General features: G+C 44.6%; 1 protein-coding gene across 5 annotated transcripts in view; it reads left to right on the top strand.

The window, feature by feature from the left end:
- The window catches only part of LOC135556226 (exocyst complex component 2-like), a 94,074-nt gene that overhangs the window by 45,983 nt on the left and 25,654 nt on the right, over positions 1–22,437 (top strand). For all 5 annotated transcript variants that reach the window (XM_064989242.1, XM_064989241.1, XM_064989244.1 and 2 more), the window contains 11 exons: positions 1,933–2,013; positions 3,037–3,182; positions 3,918–3,999; positions 4,110–4,212; positions 5,944–6,062; positions 12,749–12,868; positions 14,668–14,792; positions 14,882–14,950; positions 15,125–15,282; positions 17,304–17,425; positions 17,983–18,044. In XM_064989242.1, coding sequence (XP_064845314.1) covers positions 1,933–2,013; positions 3,037–3,182; positions 3,918–3,999; positions 4,110–4,212; positions 5,944–6,062; positions 12,749–12,868; positions 14,668–14,792; positions 14,882–14,950; positions 15,125–15,282; positions 17,304–17,425; positions 17,983–18,044 — 1,187 coding nt within the window. The remainder of the gene's footprint in view (positions 1–1,932; positions 2,014–3,036; positions 3,183–3,917; positions 4,000–4,109; positions 4,213–5,943; positions 6,063–12,748; positions 12,869–14,667; positions 14,793–14,881; positions 14,951–15,124; positions 15,283–17,303; positions 17,426–17,982; positions 18,045–22,437) is intronic.

The raw sequence follows: 22,437 nt of genomic DNA, 5'->3' as shown, positions 1-22,437 counted from the left end.
AGGTTACCTCTCATCTACCACTGGGGCAGAGAGGCTGTTTGTTTTACCTTTGGTTCCTTGAATTGAAAATGTTCCAGAATCTCAGAATTAAACATGTTAGATTGAGCAGCAGAGGCACTCGGTCTGATTTGTTATTATAGAACACACAGAGATCTTAGAGATCTTATCCCCAATTATGTGCCTCTTCTTAAATTCAGCTATTTTTCAGTGTTCATTTTTTAAAATGTGTTTTTTAATTTTAATAGCTACACTGTTTGTATTTCTGTCACGTTTCCGGTCACCTTGCCCTTGTTAAAAGCAGTGGTTTGCGCTTTCAGTTTCGCGCGAATGCTGCCATCAATCCACGGTTTCTGGTTTGGGAATGTTTTAATAGTTGCTGTGGGTACGACATCGCCGATGCACTTGCTAATAAACTCGCTCACCGAATCACCGTATTCGTCAATGTTGTGGTTTGACGCAATGCAGAACATATCCCAGTCCACGTGATCGAAGCAATCTTGAAGCGTGGAATCAGATTGGTCGGACCAGCGTTGAACAGACCTGAGCCCGGGAGCTTCCTGTTTTAGTCTCGGTCTATAGGTAGGGAGCAACAAAATGAAGGTGTGGTCAGCTTTTCTGAAAGGAGGGCGGGGGGAGGGCCTTATATGTGTTGCGGAAGTTAGAATAACAATTGTCCAGGGTTTTTACCAGCCCTGGTAGGACAATCAATATGCTGATATAATTTACCATAGCAACAAAGTCATAAACCACACACACACAAGTGTTCTCCCATTTTCTAATTGGAGGGTCGACTATATGGAAAACAAAAATAACCGTCTCTATGGCTACAAAGAACAAACAACTTTTAAACCTGTCCAACAATGTCATGAATTCCACAGATTAGCCAGGTCTGAGTTCATGTAAATATCATACAGCTATTATAGATCGAGCCTCGGCTACTTCTCCATGTTCTTCAACATGCACTACTCACACAATGTCAATATAAGAAAAGATACATACGGCGAGGTGTGGCTTAACGTGACCACACACCCGAGTAGGGTACTCCCGTTACTCCTGTTACTCCCATGTAATTAGCTTAACTTTGGCATCATCCTAAAAAAATAAATAAAATAAAAATATTTTACCTTTATTTAACTGCACAACGCACCCCGGGGGCAAACTACCTGCCCTGCCCTGAAAAACAGCTTCTTGCTCAAGGCCATCAGACTGTTAAACAGCCATCACTAACATTGAGTGGCTGCTACCAACATACTGACTCAACTCCAGCCACTTTAATAATGGAAAAATGGATGTAAAAAATGTATCACTAGCCACTTTAAACAATGCCACTTAATATAATGTTTACATACCCTACATTACTCATCTCATATGTATATACTGTACTCTATACCATCTACTGCATCTTGCTATCTTTATGTAATACATGTATCACAAGCCACTTTAAACAATGCCACTTTTATATGTTTACATGCCCTACATTACTCTTCTCATCTCATATGTATATACTGTACTCGATACCATCTACTGCATCTTGCCTATGCTGTTCTGTAACCATCAGTCATTCATATATTGTGTGTATAAGATCAAATTTGATTTATATGTGTGTCTGGCCCAACGCTCTTATCCGCTAGGCTACCCTGCCACCCCTATTCCACATGTAAGATGCAAAGAAATGAAAAGCAGATTTACCTTACTCAGAGATCTCCAGAGTTAGCCATCCCTGAGACCGGGTCTGGTATCTCCTATGAATATAAGTTAACAATGAAGTAAGGTACGTTGGAAGTTAATGCATGCAGGGCTTTATAAAAAAAAAAAGAGTGCATTGTATCGATTTATGAGATTTCTAAGAGGGCCAGCCGACTTTGATTGAACTGAGCTGTTATCATCACAATCTTTCACATAATTGAATAAAACTGTATTGTTCTGTTGCAGCTATACACCAGAGGTTGGAGTCAGACGGGACAGAGAGGGTGGAAGGCTCCATGACACAACGCCTGGAGAATGTTCTCAACAGTAAGCATCTTTCATCCATCCATCCATCCTTCTATCTGTGTACGAATGATCATCTATCAACCCATCCATCATCCATCTGCATTTCTCCATCTTTCTACTTCTTGCTATTATCATGTAGTGTGAGCTGAGCACAGTCAGTCATCCCAGGTGCCATTGGTTAATATCCCCTTTCCACTTCTGTCTTTATTGGAAGTTCAATTACTAGGACGTTTCTTTACAAGCTCTCACACACACTCTCATACACACACCACGCCGCGTGTGTTTGTTCTTCCCTGTCTGGAGAGTAGATCTTCCAGCCCGATCCTCTGTCTGCCCCTCTCATCTCCTACATGATAATGCATTTCCTATCATGGAGGGTCAGTAAACGAAGAAAAGGTCCTTTCCTCAGGGTTGAAGGTTAATAAATCTCCCAGCCGGACGCTGCTTTCATCCCTACAGCGCCCATACACCCCCTTTAACCTCCATCAAACCCTCAACCCATCAGCTAATCACAAACAGCCCCTCGAAATATCAAACACATGACATCTCGTCAGTCAGAGCATGGAGTCGGGAGCAAAGTGTTTTAAATCTCAATATTTTTCCTTTCGAGATTTGGGGTTGGCGGGAGCAGGTGAGGAGTCTTTTTTTTTTCTGATTTAAATTCATTTTAGTGAGTCCTTGTTTTTTCTTTTTTCGCCTCCACTTCCGAGGCCACCCAAGAAGCCGTAGAGTACTAATGGCCCAGAGAGAAAAAGAGGGACTAGAGTAAGAGATAGCTGTCACACTCCTTGACTCTTTTTCCACCCCTCTAAGTTCAGATAATATAACACACATGCCATCACCACAGAGGAAAACCAGGTTCTTAATGTCTGAGAGATATGTATTAATGGTGAAATAAATAAAAAATGTAACCTTTTAACTTTTTCTTGATGTCTGTAGTACTCACCCTCACTCTTTCTATCTCTCTCTATCCCTTCCCCTCTTCTCTCGATCTTCTCCCTGTATTCCCCTCCCCCTTTCCCCTCCCCACTCCCTCCACCCCAGGAGCCAGTGATACAGCAGACACTCTGTTCCAGGAGGTGTTGGGGCGGAAGGATAAAGCTGACTCGACGCGGAACGCCCTCAACGTCCTGCAGCGCTTCAAGTTCCTCTTCAACCTGCCGCTCAACATCGAACGCAACATACAGAAGGTATACACTAAGTTTCCAAAACATGAAGAACACTTTCCTAAGGTTGAGTTGCACCCTCCCTTTTGCCCTCAGAACAGTCTCAATTCTTCAGGGCATGGACTCTACAAGGTGTTAAAAGCGTTCCACAGGGATGCTGGCCCATGTTGACTCCAATGCTTCCCACAGTTTTGTCAAGTTGGCTGGATGTCCTTTGGTGGTGGACCGTTCTTGATACACACGGGAAACTGTTGAGCATGAAAAAAAAAACGCTGCAGCGTTGCAGTTCTTGACCCACTCAAACCATTGTGCCTGGCACCTACTACCATACCCCGTTCAAAGGCACCCTCTGAATGGAGCACACACCCAATCCACGTCTCAAGGCTTAAAAATCTGTTTCCTGTTTCTTTAGAATCTTTAACCTGTTTCCTCCCCTTCATCTATACTGATGGAAGTGGATTTAACAAGTGAGATCAATAAGGGACCATGGCTTTCACCTGGATTCACTTGGTCAGTTTACGTCATGGAACACACGCTCAGCATGCACACCTCAACCTGTTGCTCAAACACCAGCCCGGCATCCAGAAGGTGGTGCTAGAGAAGCTAGAATGTCAAAGTGTCACGTTCATGTCCAGTGCACTCTACACACAAGTGTCTCCACGTATGAAATAAACCCCTGTCAAATAAAATATCTATACATTTTTTTAAATGAAGCATTGTGATATTGCTGTCTTGAGAATTGTATGTGTTCTCCTTCAGGGAGATTATGACGTGGTGATCAATGACTATGAGAAAGCCAAGTCTCTGTTCAGCAACACGGAGGTCTCGGTCTTTAAAAAAGGTAGGGTGAACTGAGCTTCTTGGAAGGGGGGGGGGGGGGATGTCCAGTTTACTGTGCTGGAAACAAGAGTAATGACGATGTTCTCTCCTGTCTCTCCTGTCTGTGTGTAGTGTATGCTGAGGTGGAGACGAGGATCGGGGCTCTAAAGATTCTGCTCCTGGACAAGCTACTGGAGACACCTTCAACCCTGCATGACCAGAAGAGATACATAAGGTCTCACTATGTATATACATACTGCACTGTAGAGGGTTAGATGTCACGCAGTGCAAAATTTAGTCATGTCTTTATGGTTTTATTGTATTACATTTCCCATATTTGTTCTGCTCGCTCTTCTTACTTTCTGTCTCTGGCTCGTTGTTTGCCTCATCTTTAGGGCTGACACGTTCATTTTATAATCGTGTAACGGGACCGTTTTACCATGGATATGGACTCAACCTTACGTCGGCTGCAGCCATCTTCAGTGAGCTGTTTGTTCCACAGAACTCTAAAACTGCGTCCTCTCTAGACAGTTAGAATTCTGTGTTGTGGAGCAGACAGTGGACTGAAGACTGCTGCTGCCGAAGTGCGGTTGAGTCCGTATCCGTGGTAACATGGACTCTTTACAACGCGATGAAACATGGTTGCTTATTGGTTTGCAACAACCCCTTGCTGAAACAGTCTTCATTTTAGTTATGTTTTTTTTTTTTTTAATTACGTTATGACGGTTATTTTGTTTTCCTGACGGTCTTCCCCCTGTAACTCTACGGTGACCGCGGTCATTTGGCTGAAAATGTACTTTTAAAATAAATCTTTCTTCATGTCTTGTTCTTTCTCCTCTCTCTCTCATTTTCTCTTTCTCGCTCACTTCCCTGTCTCTCTTAAATATCTGTCTCTCTCTATCCTTGTTCCTCTTTTCCCCTTGGTCTCATTTTCATTCTCTCCCTCTTTCGCCCCCTTTCCCGACATCCTGCATAGTTGTGGTCTTGGCTGGTTTATTATTGCTCAGACTGACTCGTCAGAACGAGAGAGCGCAGCCCTCGACCACAGCAGCCATCTTTCATCCTCCCACATTACATTACATTATAGCTAGCTAGCTTTACATGCCCACCATACCCCCAGTTTACCTTACACACATTAAGGGGACTAGCAGGCTGTGTTGGGGGTGAACTAGCTGGTTAGCTGGCTGGGGGGCTGTGGTGGGGGCTGTGGAGGGTTGGCTAAACCAGACCTGGGTTTTACGTAACGTTTACATTTGAGTAATTTAGCTGTGGCGTTACCGGTGACACGCTTCCAGTTTCTGACTCGTCCTCTCTGTCCCAACTGACACGGGAACTTCTACAGATGTGTTAAGCCTGGCGCATTGGTACAATGTCTACAGAGACGAACCACATGTCACAGAAAAATGGTTCAATTGATGTTATTTTAAATACTGTGCTTGATTTGAACTTGCCTGGTCAAATTGAACCAATAGAATATTCCCCAAAGTGCATACCAAAACCCGCCCGTCTGGTACTCGAGGCAATGAAATGTCCTCAAAGTATTTTGGGAAATACTGCTTGAACCCAGGTCTTGTGGGGGCATACTGTAGAGGCTGGCTGGCTAGGGGCTCAGAGGGATCTCCTGTAATGAGGAACAAATTAGTCTGGTCTGCCTGCTATGTGATGAAGCCAGCTCAGAGCCACAGTCAGTGACTCAGGCTCTTTTGTGATGATCCCACAGAGTACCGAGTGCAGCTGTACAGGGAATGTACTGGCGAAGAGGACTGGGTATGGGATGATGATGATTTTGGGGAGGAAGTTAGGTTAAGGCAAAGGCTGAGGGAGATCGAGAGCACGGGGTTTAGATTTTAACGGGTGTCATATTTGAAGTGCTGTTTACACCCGTTTCTCACCCGAGTGTGTCAGTATCACCTATGAAGTGCTGCGCCCACGTTTCCACCCTTACCTGTGTGTGTGTTCCTTCCAGGTACCTGTCTGACCTGCATGCATCAGGGGACCCTGCCTGGCAGTGTATCTCCGCCCAGCACAAGTGGATCCTCGGACTCATGCAGAACTGCAAGGAGGAGTTTATCAATTACCAGAGAGGTGAGTTAAACACAGACACACACGTTATATCTATGTATACATGCACACACACACACACACACACACAGATTCACACACACGCACGGAAGATATAAAGAAATGTCCCCCGTTTTGCAATTTCAGTCAGACTGGTTAGGTTGCCATATGTCAACACGCTCCCTCCTGTCATCTCTCTCTCTTGGCGTTGGACTTGGGTTTCAGGGCCCGACATGTTACAGCACACACACACACCGACACTAGGCTGCACAGATGGATTGGAACAATTAACCCCAATGAAGCTGTTTCTCTGTTAAATCAGTACCAGGAATAATGTGAAACCATCTGCTCAGGATGAACAGTACAGACCCATGTTCACACATATGCACAGACACGCACACACAAATGTACATATTGCTAGCCACCCCTGTTGTTAAGAACACCTGCTCGTTCCATGACAGACTGACCAGTTGAATCCAGGTGAAAGCTAGGATCCCTAAGTGATGTCACTTGTTAAATCCACTTCCAAATCCAATGTAGATGAAGGGGAGGAGACAGGTTAAAGAAGGACATGATTGTTTGTGCCATTCAGAGGGTGAATGGGCAAGACACAATATTTAAGTGCCTTTTGAATGGGGTATGGTAGCAGGTGCCAGACGCACCGGTTTGTGTCAAGAACTGCAATGCTGCTGGGTTTTTCACCCTCAAAGGTTTTGTGTATCAAGAATGGTCCAGCACCCAAAGGACATCCAGCCAACTTGACACAACTGTGGGAAGCATTGGAGTCAACATGGGGCAGCAACTCAATATTAGGAAGTTGTTCCTTATGTTTTGTACACTCAGTCCCTATTTAAGGGTGTGCATAGACAATATGGACATTATTGTTCTAGTTATATAGGATGAGCCATGACTAGAATACAGTATATACATATAAAGTGGGTAAAATGGTATGTAAACATTTTAAAAGGGACAAGTGTTCAATGACTGTATGTACATAGGGCAGCAGTCTCTAAGGTTCAGGGTAGTGTACCGGTCAGAGGCCGGCTAGTGATGACTGTTTAACAGTTTGATGGAGGGATATGGAAGCTGTTTTTCAGTCTCTCGATCACAGCTTTGATGTTCCAGTACCATCAGAAAGTATTCACACCTCTTGACTTTTTCCACATTTTGTTGTGAATGTAAAATTGATTTAAATTGAGATTTTGTGTCACTGATCGACAGACACGAAAAGCTGAAATGTCTTGAGTCAGTAAGTGTTCAACCCTTTGGTTATGGCAAGCCTAAATAAGTTTAGAAGTAAACAGTTGCTTAAAAAGTCACATAATAAGTTGCATGGACTCGCTCTGTGTGCAACAATAGTGTTGAACATGATTTTTAAATGACTGCCTCGTCTCTGTACCCCACACGTACACTTAGCTGTAGTCCCTCAGTCGAGCAGTAAATTTCAAGCACAGATTCAACCACAAAGACCAGGGAGGTTTTCCAATGCCTTGCAAATAAGGACACATATTGGTAGATGTTTGTTAAATTTTTTATTAAAAGCTGACATTATATATCCCTCTGAACATGGTGCAGTTATAAATTACACTTTGGATGGTGTATCAATACACCCAGTCACGACAGAGATACAGGCGCCCTTCCTAACTCAGTTGCCGGAGAGGAAGGAAACCTCTCAGGGATTTTACCATGAGACCAATGGTGATCTTAAAACAGTTAAAGTAATACTGCATCAAATATGGCAAAGAAATTAACTTTTGTCCTGAATACAACAAAACACTTCACTGAGTACCACATATTTTCAAGCATGGTGGTGGCTGCATCATGTTATGGGTATGATTGTCATCGGCTAAGGACCACAAGGTTTTTTAGGATAATAGGAAACAGAATAGAATTAAGCACAGGCAAAATCCTAGAGGAAAACCTGGTTCAGTTTGCTTTCCAACAGACACTGGGAGACGAATTCACCTTTCAGCAGGACAGTTGCCTAAAACACAAGGCCAAGTATACACTGGGTGGCCTAGTTACGGTTTTGACTTAAATCAGCTTGGAAATCTATGGCAAGACTTGCAAATGGCTGTCTAGCAATGATCAACAACCAACTTGACAGAGCTTGAAGAAAATAATAATAATAATGGGCAAAGTTTGTACAAAGCTCTCAGAAAGACTCACAGCAGTAATCACTGCCACAGGTGATTCTAACATTTATTGACTCAAGGAGTTGAATACTTCTGAATATTAACATTACATGGCATTTTGTGTATAAAAGTATGTGGACACCTGCCTGTCAAACATCTCATTACAAAATCATGGCCATTCATATGGAGTTGGTCCCCCTTTTTTGCTGCTATAACAGCCTCCACTCTTCTGGGAAGGCTTTCTAGATGTTGGTGGACCATTTCTGTGGAGACTTGCTTCCATTCAGCCACGAGCATTAGTGAGGTCGAGCACTGATGGGCGATTAGGCCTGGCTCACAGTCAGAGTTCCAATTCATCCAAAGGTGTTTGGTGGGGTTGAGGTCATGGCTCTGTGCAGGCCAGTTAAGTTCTTCCACACTGATCTCGACAAACCATTTCTGTATGGACCTCGCTTTGTGCACAGGGGCATTGTCATTCTGAAACTATTGCAACAAAGTTGGAAGCACAGCATTGTTTAGGATGTCATTGTATGGTGTAGCGTTAAGATTTCCCTTCACTGGAACTAAGGGGCCTAGCTCGAACCATGAAAAACAGCTCAAGACCATTATTCCTCCTTAACCAAACTTTACAGTTAGCACTATGCATTGGGGCAGGTAACGTTCTCCTGGCATCCGGCAAACCCAGATTCGTCAGTCGGACTGCCAGATGGCGAAGTGTGAATCATCACTCCAGAGTCCAATGGCGGCGAGCTTTACACCACTCCGGCCGACGCTTGACATTGCTCATGGTGATCTTAGGCTTGCAGACAGAACACTGCGTGGGTGGTGGCTGTCGCATATAGTGGAGTCAGAGTATAAACAGGGATAATGCTAAGGGTAACAGTGGGTTCCGGGGCTCTGTGAGTATGGGGGGGTGGGGGGGTTATTGTGCGCTCTCTAATGCTCTTCACCTTGAGCTACAGAGCTGCATCACTCATCTCTGGGATCGAGTTAGTTACACATCGCGACAGACATGGACACTTGGACACAGCTGTCAGACAGCTGTTAGCATATACGGAGACAGGAAGTCAAGTGTCTGTCTGTGAATTTAGTTAGGGCTCGCAGTGCATAGGCCTACTGTATGTAAGGTGAGTCTGTAATTCAGTGCATGGATGTCACTCAGATACACTTATGGCATTATTTAAAGGAATCTTTGAATATCAAATGCACACACATGCACACACTCAGCAGCAGCAGCTGTCTCCTGTCCCCTGTCTTGTGAACTCAGCCACTCTACGCACCTGGCAGCCATTTACACTCCTAGACCACATCTCCGCCTCCCTCCCCCCCCCCCCCCACCAAACCCAAAACCAGTGCTTACCAAAAGCATCCCTCAACAGCAGCACCCACTGCCCCAACCCCACCAAGACCACATCCACCTAGCTACACCTAAGGCCAGTATCTCTCAAACCTTTCCTCCACCAGCCCCACTCTCTCTCCTCACATCAATCATCATCATTAAATAAAGGTTCAATATTGTTATTTTATTTATTCTTTTTTTTTATCATCAAACGTGCGCACTAATTTTTAATTATTATCCAGTGTTGTAGCTAGCAGAATGGACCTTGACCTATTGTCAGAGTCACGCGTGACAGGGCAAGCCTATAGCTCTTCGATTTATTGGTAACTGTTGTAGTTTTCCTCTCATGTCTGGAATGTTCCAGAACGTGAAGGTTCGGAAGCTCATTCTAGTGTGTTGTTTTGACTCTTAATAATTACCTGTGAAAATACCCTAAAATGTATTTTCCTTTTTTTTGAAACACAATTAATCACATTTTTGTGTGTGGTTGGTTGGTTTGTAGCGTAGCCGCGAGCAGGGCAGCGCTAGCAGTCAGTGGCTTCTGTATGTCTATAAGCTCCCATTTTATTTGTCTGTTATCTCAATCGATCTCTGCCCAATTCAATTACAAACTGTGTTGCTTTTAGTTCCTGAACAATACACACCCCGCCAAGTAGAAATACAATTAGCAGCAATTGTGTTTGTAGGAAAATAACGTTGTCAGTCGGGTGAATGATTAGAAGGCCAGGACACTGACTGGTGCAGATCTTCACTGTGCAGTCTTAGGGTATTTATTAGGCAGTGTTAGGGTATTAAGAAAAACTTGAAGGGGCAATTTCAAACTTGGCTGTATTCATAACAGCCTGGTAATTCTGTCATTTGAACAGCTCAATGTAAATAACAGATAGGAAAATATGGACAAGACTGAGAGGGAGAAAGCAGCTCCATATTCTAAAAGTATGTGGACACCTGCTCGTCGAACATCTCATTCTAAAATCATGTGCATTAATATGGAGTTGGTCCCCCTTTGCTGCTATAACAGCTTCCACTCTTCTGGGATGGTTTTCCACTGCATTCTATGTGCAGGCCAGTCAAGTTCTTCCACACCGATCTGAAGCGTGATTCATCACTCCAGAGAATGCATTTCCACTGCTCCAGAGACCAATGGCAGTGAGCTTTACACCATTCCAACGTCACTGGGCATTGTGCATGGTGATCTTAGGCTTGTGTGCTGCTGCCCGGCCATGGAAACCCATTTCATGACTCTTCCAGAGGAGTTTAGAACTCGGTAGTGAGTGGCAACCGAGGACAGATGATTTTTACGCGCCACATGCTTCAGCACTCGGCGGTCCCATTCAGTGAGCTTGTGTGGTCTACCACTTCACAGCCGAGCCGTTGCTGCTCCTCAACTTTTCCACCTCACAATAACAGCACTTACAGTTGACCGGGACAGCTCCAGCAGGGCAGAAATTTGACAAACTGACTTGTTGGAAGGTGGCATCCTATGACGGTGCCACTTTGAAAGTCAATGAGCTCTTCAGTGAGGCCATTCTATTTCCAATGTTTGTCTATGGAGATCGCATGGCTGTGTGCTCTATTTTATACACCTGTCAGCAACGGGTTGAAATTCACTAAGTTGAAGGGGTGTCCACATACTTTTGTGTGTATATATAGTGTATGTAGAATGTGTTCGTCCTTTACAGGATCACTGGATATGTATCTTCTGCACGTGTATGTGTGTGGGAGAGAGTGAGTGCAATAGAGAAAGGGGGAGTGTGTGTATGGTGTTTAGACAGAAAGCAGTGTGTGTGTGTGGTCGGGGTTGCGACCCCATGGGGAACAGGAAGTCGTGCGACCTGCAGGGTAGAGAAGGAAGTGAGCTGCACCGCGCTGACAGAAGACACACAGGGTCTTCAACACACACACACACAGACATGCATACACACACAAAAGGAATTAACTTTCTAATCTTACATATTAAACACACAAGAAACTTTGTAACACACTCTCAATCAGTGTATGGCCATACCCGATAAACACACACAATGGGCACACAGACACGCTGCTTTCTCGCTCTCATTCTTGTCCATGTTTTCCTATCTTTCTTTTTATAGAGAGAGGGATGAGAGCTGCTGCTGTTGATCCAGGTGTCGGGTGAACCCTTTCCCATGGTGTGTGTGTGTGTGTGTGTGTGTGTGTGTGTGTGTGTGTGTGTGTGTGTGTGTGTGTGTGTGTGTGTGCCTAAATATGTACTTCCAAACATATGTGTTTCTACTTACTGTGCGTCTATATATTCATGTTTGAAAAACCGTGTCTGGTCTGTCTGACTCACCTTGTAGACTTTCCTCACATTTGGAGATGGACGGGTTTGATCTGCTGTACTGTAAGCCTGCTGCCCAAGCAGTCTGGGGTTTTCACCAAAGCTCATAGACCGCAACATACACAAGAGAACGAGTTTGTGACTCACTGTGTGTGTGTCATATGTTCTGGAAATAAGCCCTGTTATTTTTCTCAATGCGTTTACAATAAGGATCTGTGGGCGTGCTATTTAAGCTCTAGTAGTGTTGTTGTATTAGTGCTTTACCCTGAGTTTCTATCACAGTCTTATCAGTGCAGGTTTCACTTTCATGTCAAAGACCAAAGGTCATGGGGCTGACCTTTCACCCCGTCCAGGTTTTCTTTACCAAACCTCTCCCAGTGACCCACAGGAGTGCACTAAGCCAAGTGCACTGGAAGCAAGGGTGCAAAATAACCGTGCCATCAGCATAAGAGTGCCAGTCAGCCAGTCACCCCCTGGCTGCAGTACCACTGTAGCTCTCTATCACCATCTTGTGGAGAGCAGTGAGCGGCCTGATCAGGCCAGAGTAATCTGACCCAGATCCGCACAGACATCACTGTGCCCAGTGTGGCCCAGCTAAACCCAGTTCGCCTCTGCCCTGCCCCGTACAAACAGTGGGTTTGCACTCCCCTTTGCTCGCTTCTCCTCTCCTCATCCTCCCCCTTTTACTTTTCTCTCTCACCCTGAAACAACAGGGCATTCTATCTGTTACTGGCCAGGGGAGAGGTGGACCAGAAGACAAATAAAGAACGAAGGAGAGGAGCGAGTGAGGGATTGTTTGGTGTGAAAGCCTGCTGAGATTATTGAGGAATGGGGAGTTATTATGAAAAAGGTTTATTTAATCTCTCAAGTATGTGTTCCTGTGGGTTTATTTCTCTCTTTTTCTCTCTCCCCCTATCCTTCTATCTCTCCATCTCAGTGGGCTTGGGGGCCATAGCCCTGGATCTAGAGGGGGACCCTCGCCCATCGGCTTTCAGTAGGATCAGGGACACAGCTCCTCTGAATAAGGGGGGCATCTTGCATACCCCACGCCACAGCAGTGAGTAATCCTACTATATTATAGTACAGTATAACAATACACACACTCTACCAGACATTTTCAACCTGGGAGTTTTGAAAGGGTTGTGGACATGTTTCCCCAAAAAACATCAGCACTGTGTACAGTGGGGCAAAAAAAGTATTTAGTCAGCCACCAATTGTGCAAGTTCTCCCACTTAAAAAGATGAGAGGACTGTAATTTTCATCATAGGTACACTTCAACTATGACAGACAAAATGAGAAAAAAATCCAGAAAATCACATTGTAGGATTTTTAATGAATTTATTTGCAAATTATGGTGGAAAATAAGTATTTGGTCAATAACAAAGGTTTATCTCAATACTTTGTTATATACCCTTTGTTGGCAATGACAGAGGTCAAACGTTTTCTGTAAGTCTTCACAAGGTTTTCACACACTGTTGCTGGTATTTTGGCCCATTCTTCCATGCAGATCTCCTCTAGAGCAGTGATGTTTTGGGGCTGTTGCTCGGCAACATGGACTTTCAACTCCCTCCAAAGATTTTCTATGAGGTTGTGAGGTTGTGGCTAGGCCACTGCAGGACCTTGAAATGCTTCTTATGAAGCCACTCCTTTGCCCGGGCGGTGGGTTTGGGATCATTGTCATGCTGAAAGACCCAGCCACGTTTCATCTTCAATGCCCTTGCTGATGGAAGGAGGTTTTCACTCAAAATCTCACTATACATGGCCCCATTCATTCTTTCCTTTACACGGATCAGTCGTCCTCGTCCCTTTGCAGAAAAACAGCCCCAAAGCATGATGTTTCCACCCCCATGCTTCACAGTAGGTATGGTGTTCTTTGGATGCAACTCAGCATTCTTTGTCCTCCAAACACGACGAGTTGAATTTTTACCAAAAAGTTATATTTTGGTTTCATCTGACCATATGACATTCTCCCAATCTTCTTCTGGATCATCCAAATGCTCTCTAGCAAACTTCAGATGGGCCTGGACATGTACTAGCTTAAGCAGGGGGACACGTCTGGCACTGCAGGATTTGAGTCCCTGACGGCGTAGTGTGTTACTTATGGTAGGCTTTGTTACTTTGGTCCCAGCTCTCTGCAGGTCATTCACTAGATCCCCCCGTGTGGTTCTGGGATTTTTGCTCACCGTTCTTGTGATCATTTTGACCCCACGGGGTGAGATCTTGCATGGAGCTCCAGATCGAGGGAGATTATCAGTGGTCTTGTATGTCTTCCATTTCCTAATAATTGCTCCCACAGATGATTTCTTCAAACCAAGCTGCTAACCTACTGCAGATTCAGTCTTCCCAGCCTGGTGCAGGTCTACAATTTTGTTTCTGGTGTCCTTTGACAGCTCTTGGGTCTTGGCCATAGTGGAGTTTGGAGTGTGACTGTTTGAGGTTGTGGACAAGTGTCTTTTATACTCATAACAAGTTCAAACAGGTGCCATTAATACAGATAACGAGTGGAGGACACAGAGGAACCTCTTAAAGAAGAAGTTACAGGTCTGTGAGAGCCAGAAATCTTGCTTGTTTGTAGGTGACCAAATTCCTATTTTCCACCATAATTTGCAAATTAATTCATTAAAAATCCTACAATGTGATTTTCTGGATTTTTAGTTGAAGTGTACCTATGTCATAGTTGAAGTGTACCTATGATGAAAATTACAGGCCTCTCATATTTTTAAGTGGGAGAACTTGCACAATTGGTGGCTGACTAAATACTTTTTTACCCCACTGTACATTTGTAACGTTTAATGAACTATTCTATATTTTTATGTACACTATAACCGGTCTGTCTCCTGTCTTTGTGTTTTGCAGCCTGGCATTATGAGACACCCCAGCAGGTGCAGTTTGTGGAGAAGCTGTCGGACGTGGTGATTGGCCAGCTCCCCAACTTCTGGAAGCTCTGGATCTCCTACGTCAACGGCAGCCTCTTCAGCGAGGTATGCAAAACAGACCGTGATTGGGCATCATGAATGTAATGATCCAACACAGCATATTTTCACTGTTGTCAAACGTGTGCTTTTATCAGACTGGAGAGAAATCTGGCCAGGTTGAAAAGTCTAAGAAGAATGCCAGGCAGAGACAGAACGACTTTAAGGTGAGTTGTGTTGGATATAGTTTTAGATACACTTTTTATAACCATAAGAATGCCCTCTCATCAGTGTCTACAGTTTTCAGAGCTAAAGCAAAATGGGCAGTGCCTTGTAATGGGTCCAAAGTGGTACTGTTGTATTGTTATAGGACTCAAGTCTGTTTCTGTGTGTCTGTATAGAAAATGATAGAGGAGGTGACTCATCGCTTGGTGAAGCTGGTGAGAGGTGCTCTGCTCCCCTCCACCCTGACAGAGCTGGAGCTGAGATTGTACGGTGGCTGGGAGAATAAGACTGAGCTCACTGGACCCTGGCTCACTCAGGTCATACACATCGTTAGGTATGGACATGTCACTGTCGTGCAGAGTTCCCCAACTGGCGGCCCGCGCACTGAATTTGGATCGTGGGTGGTTTTATTTGGCCCCCCAAATTCGCTGACAATTGTTAATATCTTTATTGTTGGACATAAGACTCTAAAAACACAAGGAAATGAGCTCCAAGTGATTTTAATTTTGGAAATCTGTTTCCGAAGTATTCCCACGCATAATAGAGAAACACAGTTGAAGTCGGAAGTTTACATACACCTTAACCAAATACATTTGAACTCAGTTCTTCACAATTCCTGACATTTAATCCAGTTAGGATCACCACTTTATTTTAAGAATGTGAAATGTCAGAATATTAGTAGAGTTTTAGAGCGAATTATTTATTTCAGCTTTTGTTTCTTTCATCACATTCCCAGTGGGTCAGAAGTTTACATGCACTCAATTAGTATTTGGTAGCATTGCCTTTAAATTGTTTAACTTGGGTCAAACGTTTCGGGTAGGCTTCCACAAGCTTCCCACAATAAGTTGGGTGAATTTTGGCCCATTCCTCCTGCCAGAGCTGGTGTAACTGAGTCAGGTTTGTAGGCCTTCTTGCTCGCACACTCTTTTCCAGTTTTGCCTACAAATGTTCTATAGGATTGAGGTCAGGGCTTTGTGATGTCCATTCCAATACATTGACTTTGTTGTCCTTAAGCCATTTTGCCCTTACTTTGGAAGTATGCTTGGGGTCATTGTCCATTTAGAAGACCCATTTGCGACTAAGCTTTAACTTCCTGACTGATGTCTTGAGATGTTGCTTCAATACATCCACGTAATTTTCTTGCCTCATGATGCCATCTATTTTGGTTTGTGCACCAGTCCCTCGTGCAGCAAAGCACCCCCACAACATGATGCTGCCACCCCCGTGCTTCACGGTTGGGATGGTGTTCTTCGGCTTGCAAGCCTCCCCCTTTTTCCTCCAAACATAGCGATGGTCATTATGGCCAAACAGTTACATTTTTGTTTCATCCGACCAGAGGACATTTCTCCAAAAAGTATGATCTTTGTCCCCATGTGTAGTCTTGCTTTTTTATGGCGGTTTGGGGGCAGTGGCTTCTTCCTTGTTGAGCAGCCTTTCAGGTTATGTCGATATAGGACTAGTTTTACTGTGGCTATAGATACTGTTATACCTGTTTCCTCCAGCATCTTCACAAGCTCCTTTGCTGTTGTTCTGGGATTGATATGCTCTTTTCGCACCAAAGTACGTTCATCTCTAGGAGACAGAACACGTCTCCTTCCAGAGCGGTATGACGGCTGCGTGGTCCCATGGTGTTTATACTTGCATACTATTGTTTGTACAGATGAACGTGGTACCTTCAGGTGTTTGGAAATTGCTCCCAAGGATGAACCAGACTTGTGGAGGTCTACAATTTATTTTCTGAGGTCTTGGCTGATTTCTTTTGATTTTCCCATGATGTCAAGCAAAGAGTTGTTGGAATAATTCCTTGTCATGCATGAAGTAGATGTCCTAACCAACTTGCCAAAACTATAGTTTGTTAACAAGAAATTTGTGGAGTGGTTGAAAAATGAGTTTTAATGACTCCAACCTACGTGTATGTAAACTTCCAACTTCAACTGTTTATACAAATGTAAGCCAGGTTTGAATTGATTATGTTTTAGTCAAATTTTATATCTGTTTTGCATTATTGCGGTCAATTTGCAGTTTGTAGTCTACAAATGATTTGTAATTATGTTTCAGCCCCCCGACCATCCGCTCAAGATAAATCTGAATCTAATTGATAATCCCTGATTTTGTGTGTGTGTGTGTGTGTGTGTGTGTGTGTGTGTGTGTGTGTGTGTGTGTGTGTGTGTGTGTGTGTGTGTGTGTGTGTGTGTGTGTGTGTGTGTGTGTGTGTGTGTGTGTGTGTGTGTGAACGTATACCCCATATTCCTGACCCCCAATCCCACCTCCAATGTCTCACCGTCTATCGCTTTCCTGCCTTCTATTTCTCCCTCATTTCTTACCCTCCTCTCTCTTTTTCTCCCACGTCTTCAGAATCATTTTTGAGGCTCTGGTAGCTCTCGAGATCCCCAATGATCTACTGCAGGTGATCCAGGATCTATTGTTAGAGCTGAGACACCACTGTCTACTGGTCACCCTGCACCACACTGCAGAGGGTGAGGAAAGGGAGGATGGAGATATGGGAGTGGGGGGGGGTTCTACTGTTGGAACTGAGACACCACTGTTGACTGGTCACCCTGCACCACACCACAGAGTGGAAGGGAGGGAGGGAAGTAGGAGCTGAGACATCAACTGGTCATCCTGCCCTCTGCACCCTGGAGAGAGGGGGAGCTGGAAGGATAGCGAGGTTGGGGGATAGGGGAGAGGAGAAATGGAAGGGGTGAGTTATGTGAGGTTAGAGAAAGTATTAGTGTTCTGTGAAAGGTGGTTTGTGGTTAACAAGTTGGGTTATTCTGACAGTGGTCCTAGTTCTATAGAACATCTGGGTTGATAGTACCAACTAAAGGTGGTTTTGAAGGTAGTTATACACTAGTTTAGAGGGTCATTTCACTTTCTACTGCAGTCTTCCTCCAAACAACTCTCACAGTCCTATTTAAAATGTAATGTGAACTGGTCATGACCATTCAGTTGTTAGCCATCTTCTACCTAGTAGATCAAAAATCATGTAAAGAGTGCACACTTTTTTTTAATGTTTTTGTATGTGCTTTGTCAGATGTCAAAAGGGTTGCAGAGAAAGAGGACTGGGTCGTAGACAATGAAGGAATCACCAGCCTGGTAAAGCTATAGTTACTATAATATACACTCCACTTAGTGATATATCATGATTTATTATGGTAAGATACAGTATGATATAAAATATGACATGGTGTAATCTACAGTGCATTCAGGCAGTATTCAGACCCCTTGACTTTTTCCACATTTTGTTACGTTACAACCTTATTGTAAAATATATACACTCCCGTTCAAAAGTTTGGGTTCACTTAGAAATGTCCTTGTTTTTGAAAGAAAGGCACATTTTGGTCCATTAAAAGAACAACAAATTGATCAGAAATACAGTGTAGACATTGTTAATGTTGTAAATGACTATTGTAGCTCGAAACAGCTGATATCTACATAGTCATACAGAGGCCCATTATCAGCAACCATCACTCCTGTGTTCCAATGGCACGTTGTGTTAGCTAATCCAAGTTTATAATTTTAAAAGGCAAATTGATCATTAGAAAACCCTTTTACAATTAGGTTAGCACAGCTGAGAAATGTTCTGATTAAAGAAGCAATAAAACTAGCCTTCTTTAGACTAGTTGAGTATCTGGAGCATCAGCATTTGTGGGTTCGATTACAGGCTCAAAATGACCAGAAACAAATAACTTTCTTCTGAAACTCATCAGTCTATTCTTGTTCTGAGAAATGAAGGCTATTCCATGTGAGACATTGCCAAGAAACTGAAGATCTCGTACAACGCTGTGTACTACTCCCTTCACAGAACAGTGCAAACTTTTATTATTTATTATTTTTTTATTTCACCTTTATTTAACCAGGTAAGCTAGTTGAGATCAAGTTCTCATTTGCAACTGCGACCTGGCCAAGATAAAGCATAGCAGTTCAACACACAACAACACAGAGTTACACATGGAATGAACAAAACAAACAGTCAATAATACAGTAGAAAACAGTATATATACAGTGAGTGCTCTAATCAGAATAGAAAGAGGAGTGGGAGGCCCTGGTGCACAACTGAGCAAGAGGACAAGTACAGTGGGGCAAAAAAAGTATTTAGTCAGCCACCAATTGTGCAAGTTCTCCCACTTAAAAAGATGAGGCCTGTAATTTTCATCATAGTTGCACTTCAACTATGACAGACAAAATGAGATTTTTTTTTTCTCCAGAAAATCACATTGTAGGATTTTTAATGAATTTATTTGCAAATTATGGTGGAAAATAAGTATTTGGTCAATAACAAATGTTTATCTCAATACTTTGTTATATACCCTTTGTTGGCAATGACAGAGGTCAAACGTATTCTGTAAGTCTTCAAGGTTTTCACACACTGTTGCTGGTATTTTGGCCCATTCTTCCATGCATATCTCCTCTAGAGCAGTGATGTTTTGGGGCTGTTGCTGGGCTACACGGACTTTCAACTCCCTCCAAAGATTTTCTATGGGGTTGAGATCTGGAGACTGGCTAGGCCACTCCAGGACCTTGAAATGCTTCTTACGAAGCCACTCCTTCGTTGCCTGGGCGGTGTGTTTGGGATCATTGTCACGCTGTAAGACCCAGCCACGTTTCATCTTCAATGCCCTTGCTGATGGAAGGAGGTTTTCACTCAAAATCTCACGATACATGGCCCCTTTCATTCTTTCCTTGACACGGATCAGTCGTCCTGGTCCCTTTGCAGAAAAACAGCCCCAAAGCATGATGTTTCCACCCCCATGCTTCACAGTAGGTATGGCGGTCTTTGGATACAACTCAGCATTCTTTGCTCTCCAAACACGACGAGTTGAGTTTTTACCAAAAAGTTATATTTTGGTTTCATCTGACCATATGACATTCTCCCAATCTTCTTCTGGATCATCCAAATGCTCTCCAACAAACTTCAGACGGGCCTGGACATGTACTGGCTTAAGTAGGGGGACACATCTGGCACTGCAGGATTTGAGTCCCTGGCGGCGTAGTGTGTTACTTATGGTAGGCTTTGTTTGCGGCAGGGTAGCCTAGTGGTTAGAGCGTTGGACTAGTAACCGGAAGGTTGCAAGTTCAAACCCCCGAGCTGACAAGGTACAAATCTGTCGTTCTGCCCCTGAACAGGCAGTTAACCCACTGTTCCTAGGCCGTCATTGAAAATAATAATTAGTTCTTAACTGACTTGCATAGTTAAATAAAGGTAAAATAAAATAAAACTTTGGTCCCAGCTCTCTGTAGGTCATTCACTAGGTCCCCCCGTGTGGTTCTGGGATTTTTGCTCACCGTTCTTGTGATCATTTTGACCCCACGTGGTGAGATCTTGTGTGGAGCCCCAGATCGAGGGAGATTATCAGTGGTCTTGTATGTCTTCCATTTCCTAATAATTGCTCCCACAGTTGATTTCTTCAAACCAAGTTGCTTACCTATTGCAGATTCAGTCTTCCCAGCCTGGTGCAGGTCTACAATTTTGTTTCTGGTGTCCTTTGACAGCTCTTTTGTCTTGGCCATAGTGGAGTTTGGAGTGTGACTGTTTGAGGTTGTGGACAGGTGTCTTTTATACTGATAACAAGTTACATTTACATTTACATTTAAGTCATTTGGCAGATGCTCTTATCCAGAGCGACTTACAAATTGGTGAATTCACCTTATGACATCCAGTGGAACAGCCACTTTACAATAGTGCATCTAAATCATTTAGGGGGGTGAGGAGGATTACTTTATCCTATCCTAGGTATTCCTTAAAGAGGTGGGGTTTCAGGTGTCTCCGGAAGGTGGTGATTGACTCCGCTGTCCTGGCGTCGTGAGGGAGTTTGTTCCACCATTGGGGGGCCAGAGCAGCGAACAGTTTTGACTGGGCTGAGCGGGAACTGTACTTCCTCAGTGGTAGGGAGGCGAGCAGGCCAGAGGTGGATGAACGCAGTGCCCTTGTTTGGGTGTAGGGCCTGATCAGAGCCTGGAGGTACTGCGGTGCCGTTCCCCTCACAGCTCCGTAGGCAAGCACCATGGTCTTGTAGCGGATGCGAGCTTCAACTGGAAGCCAGTGGAGAGAGCGGAGGAGCGGGGTGACGTGAGAGAACTTGGGAAGGTTGAACACCAGACGGGCTGCGGCGTTCTGGATGAGTTGTAGGGGTTTAATGGCACAGGCAGGGAGCCCAGCCAACAGCGAGTTGCAGTAATCCAGACGGGAGATGACAAGTGCCTGGATTAGGACCTGCGCCGCTTCCTGTGTGAGGCAGGGTCGTACTCTGCGGATGTTGTAGAGCATGAACCTACAGGAACGGGCCACCGCCTTGATGTTAGTTGAGAACGACAGGGTGTTGTCCAGGATCACGCCAAGGTTCTTAGCGCTCTGGGAGGAGGACACAATGGAGTTGTCAACCGTGATGGCGAGATCATGGAACGGGCAGTCCTTCCCCGGGAGGAAGAGCAGCTCCGTCTTGCCAAGGTTCAGCTTGAGGTGGTGATCCGTCATCCACACTGATATGTCTGCCAGACATGCAGAGATGCGATTCGCCACCTGGTCATCAGAAGGGGAAAGGAGAAGATTAATTGTGTGTTGTCTGCATAGCAATGATAGGAGAGACCATGTGAGGTTATGACAGAGCCAAGTGACTTGGTGTATAGCGAGAATAGGAGAGGGCCTAGAACAGAGCCCTGGGGGACACCAGTGGTGAGAGCGCGTGGCGAGGAGACAGATTCTCGCCACGCCACCTGGTAGGAGCGACCTGTCAGGTAGGACGCAATCCAAGCGTGGGCCGCGCCAGAGATGCCCAACTCGGAGAGGGTGGAGAGGAGGATCTGATGGTTCACAGTATCGAAGGCAGCCGATAGGTCTAGAAGGATGAGAGCAGAGGAGAGAGAGTTAGCTTTAGCAGTGCGGAGCGCCTCCGAGATACAGAGAAGAGCAGTCTCAGTTGAATGACTAGTCTTGAAACCTGACTGATTTGGATCAAGAAGGTCATTCTGAGAGAGATAGCGGGAGAGCTGGCCAAGGACGGCACGTTCAAGAGTTTTGGAGAGAAAAGAAAGAAGGGATACTGGTCTGTAGTTGTTGACATCGGAGGGATCGAGTGTAGGTTTTTTCAGAAGGGGTGCAACTCTCGCTCTCTTGAAGACGGAAGGGACGTAGCCAGCGGTCAGGGATGAGTTGATGAGCGAGGTGAGGTAAGGGAGAAGGTCTCCGGAAATGGTCTGGAGAAGAGAGGAGGGGATAGGGTCAAGCGGGCAGGTTGTTGGGCGGCCGGCCGTCACAAGAAGCGAGATTTCATCTGGAGAGAGAGGGGAGAAAGAGGTCAGAGCACAGGGTAGGGTAGTGTGAGCAGAACCAGCGGTGTCGTTTGACTTAGCAAACGAGGATCGGATGTCGTCGACCTTCTTTTCAAAATGGTTGACGAAGTCATCTGCAGAGGGGGAGGAGGATTCAGGAGGGAGGAGAAGGTGGCAAAGAGCTTCCTAGGGTTAGAGGCAGATGCTTGGAATTTAGAGT

Source organism: Oncorhynchus masou, chromosome 15 (assembly GCF_036934945.1).
Source record: "Oncorhynchus masou masou isolate Uvic2021 chromosome 15, UVic_Omas_1.1, whole genome shotgun sequence".
Lineage (NCBI taxonomy): Eukaryota > Metazoa > Chordata > Actinopteri > Salmoniformes > Salmonidae > Oncorhynchus > Oncorhynchus masou.
This window is presented reverse-complemented; position numbering and strand designations above follow the sequence as displayed.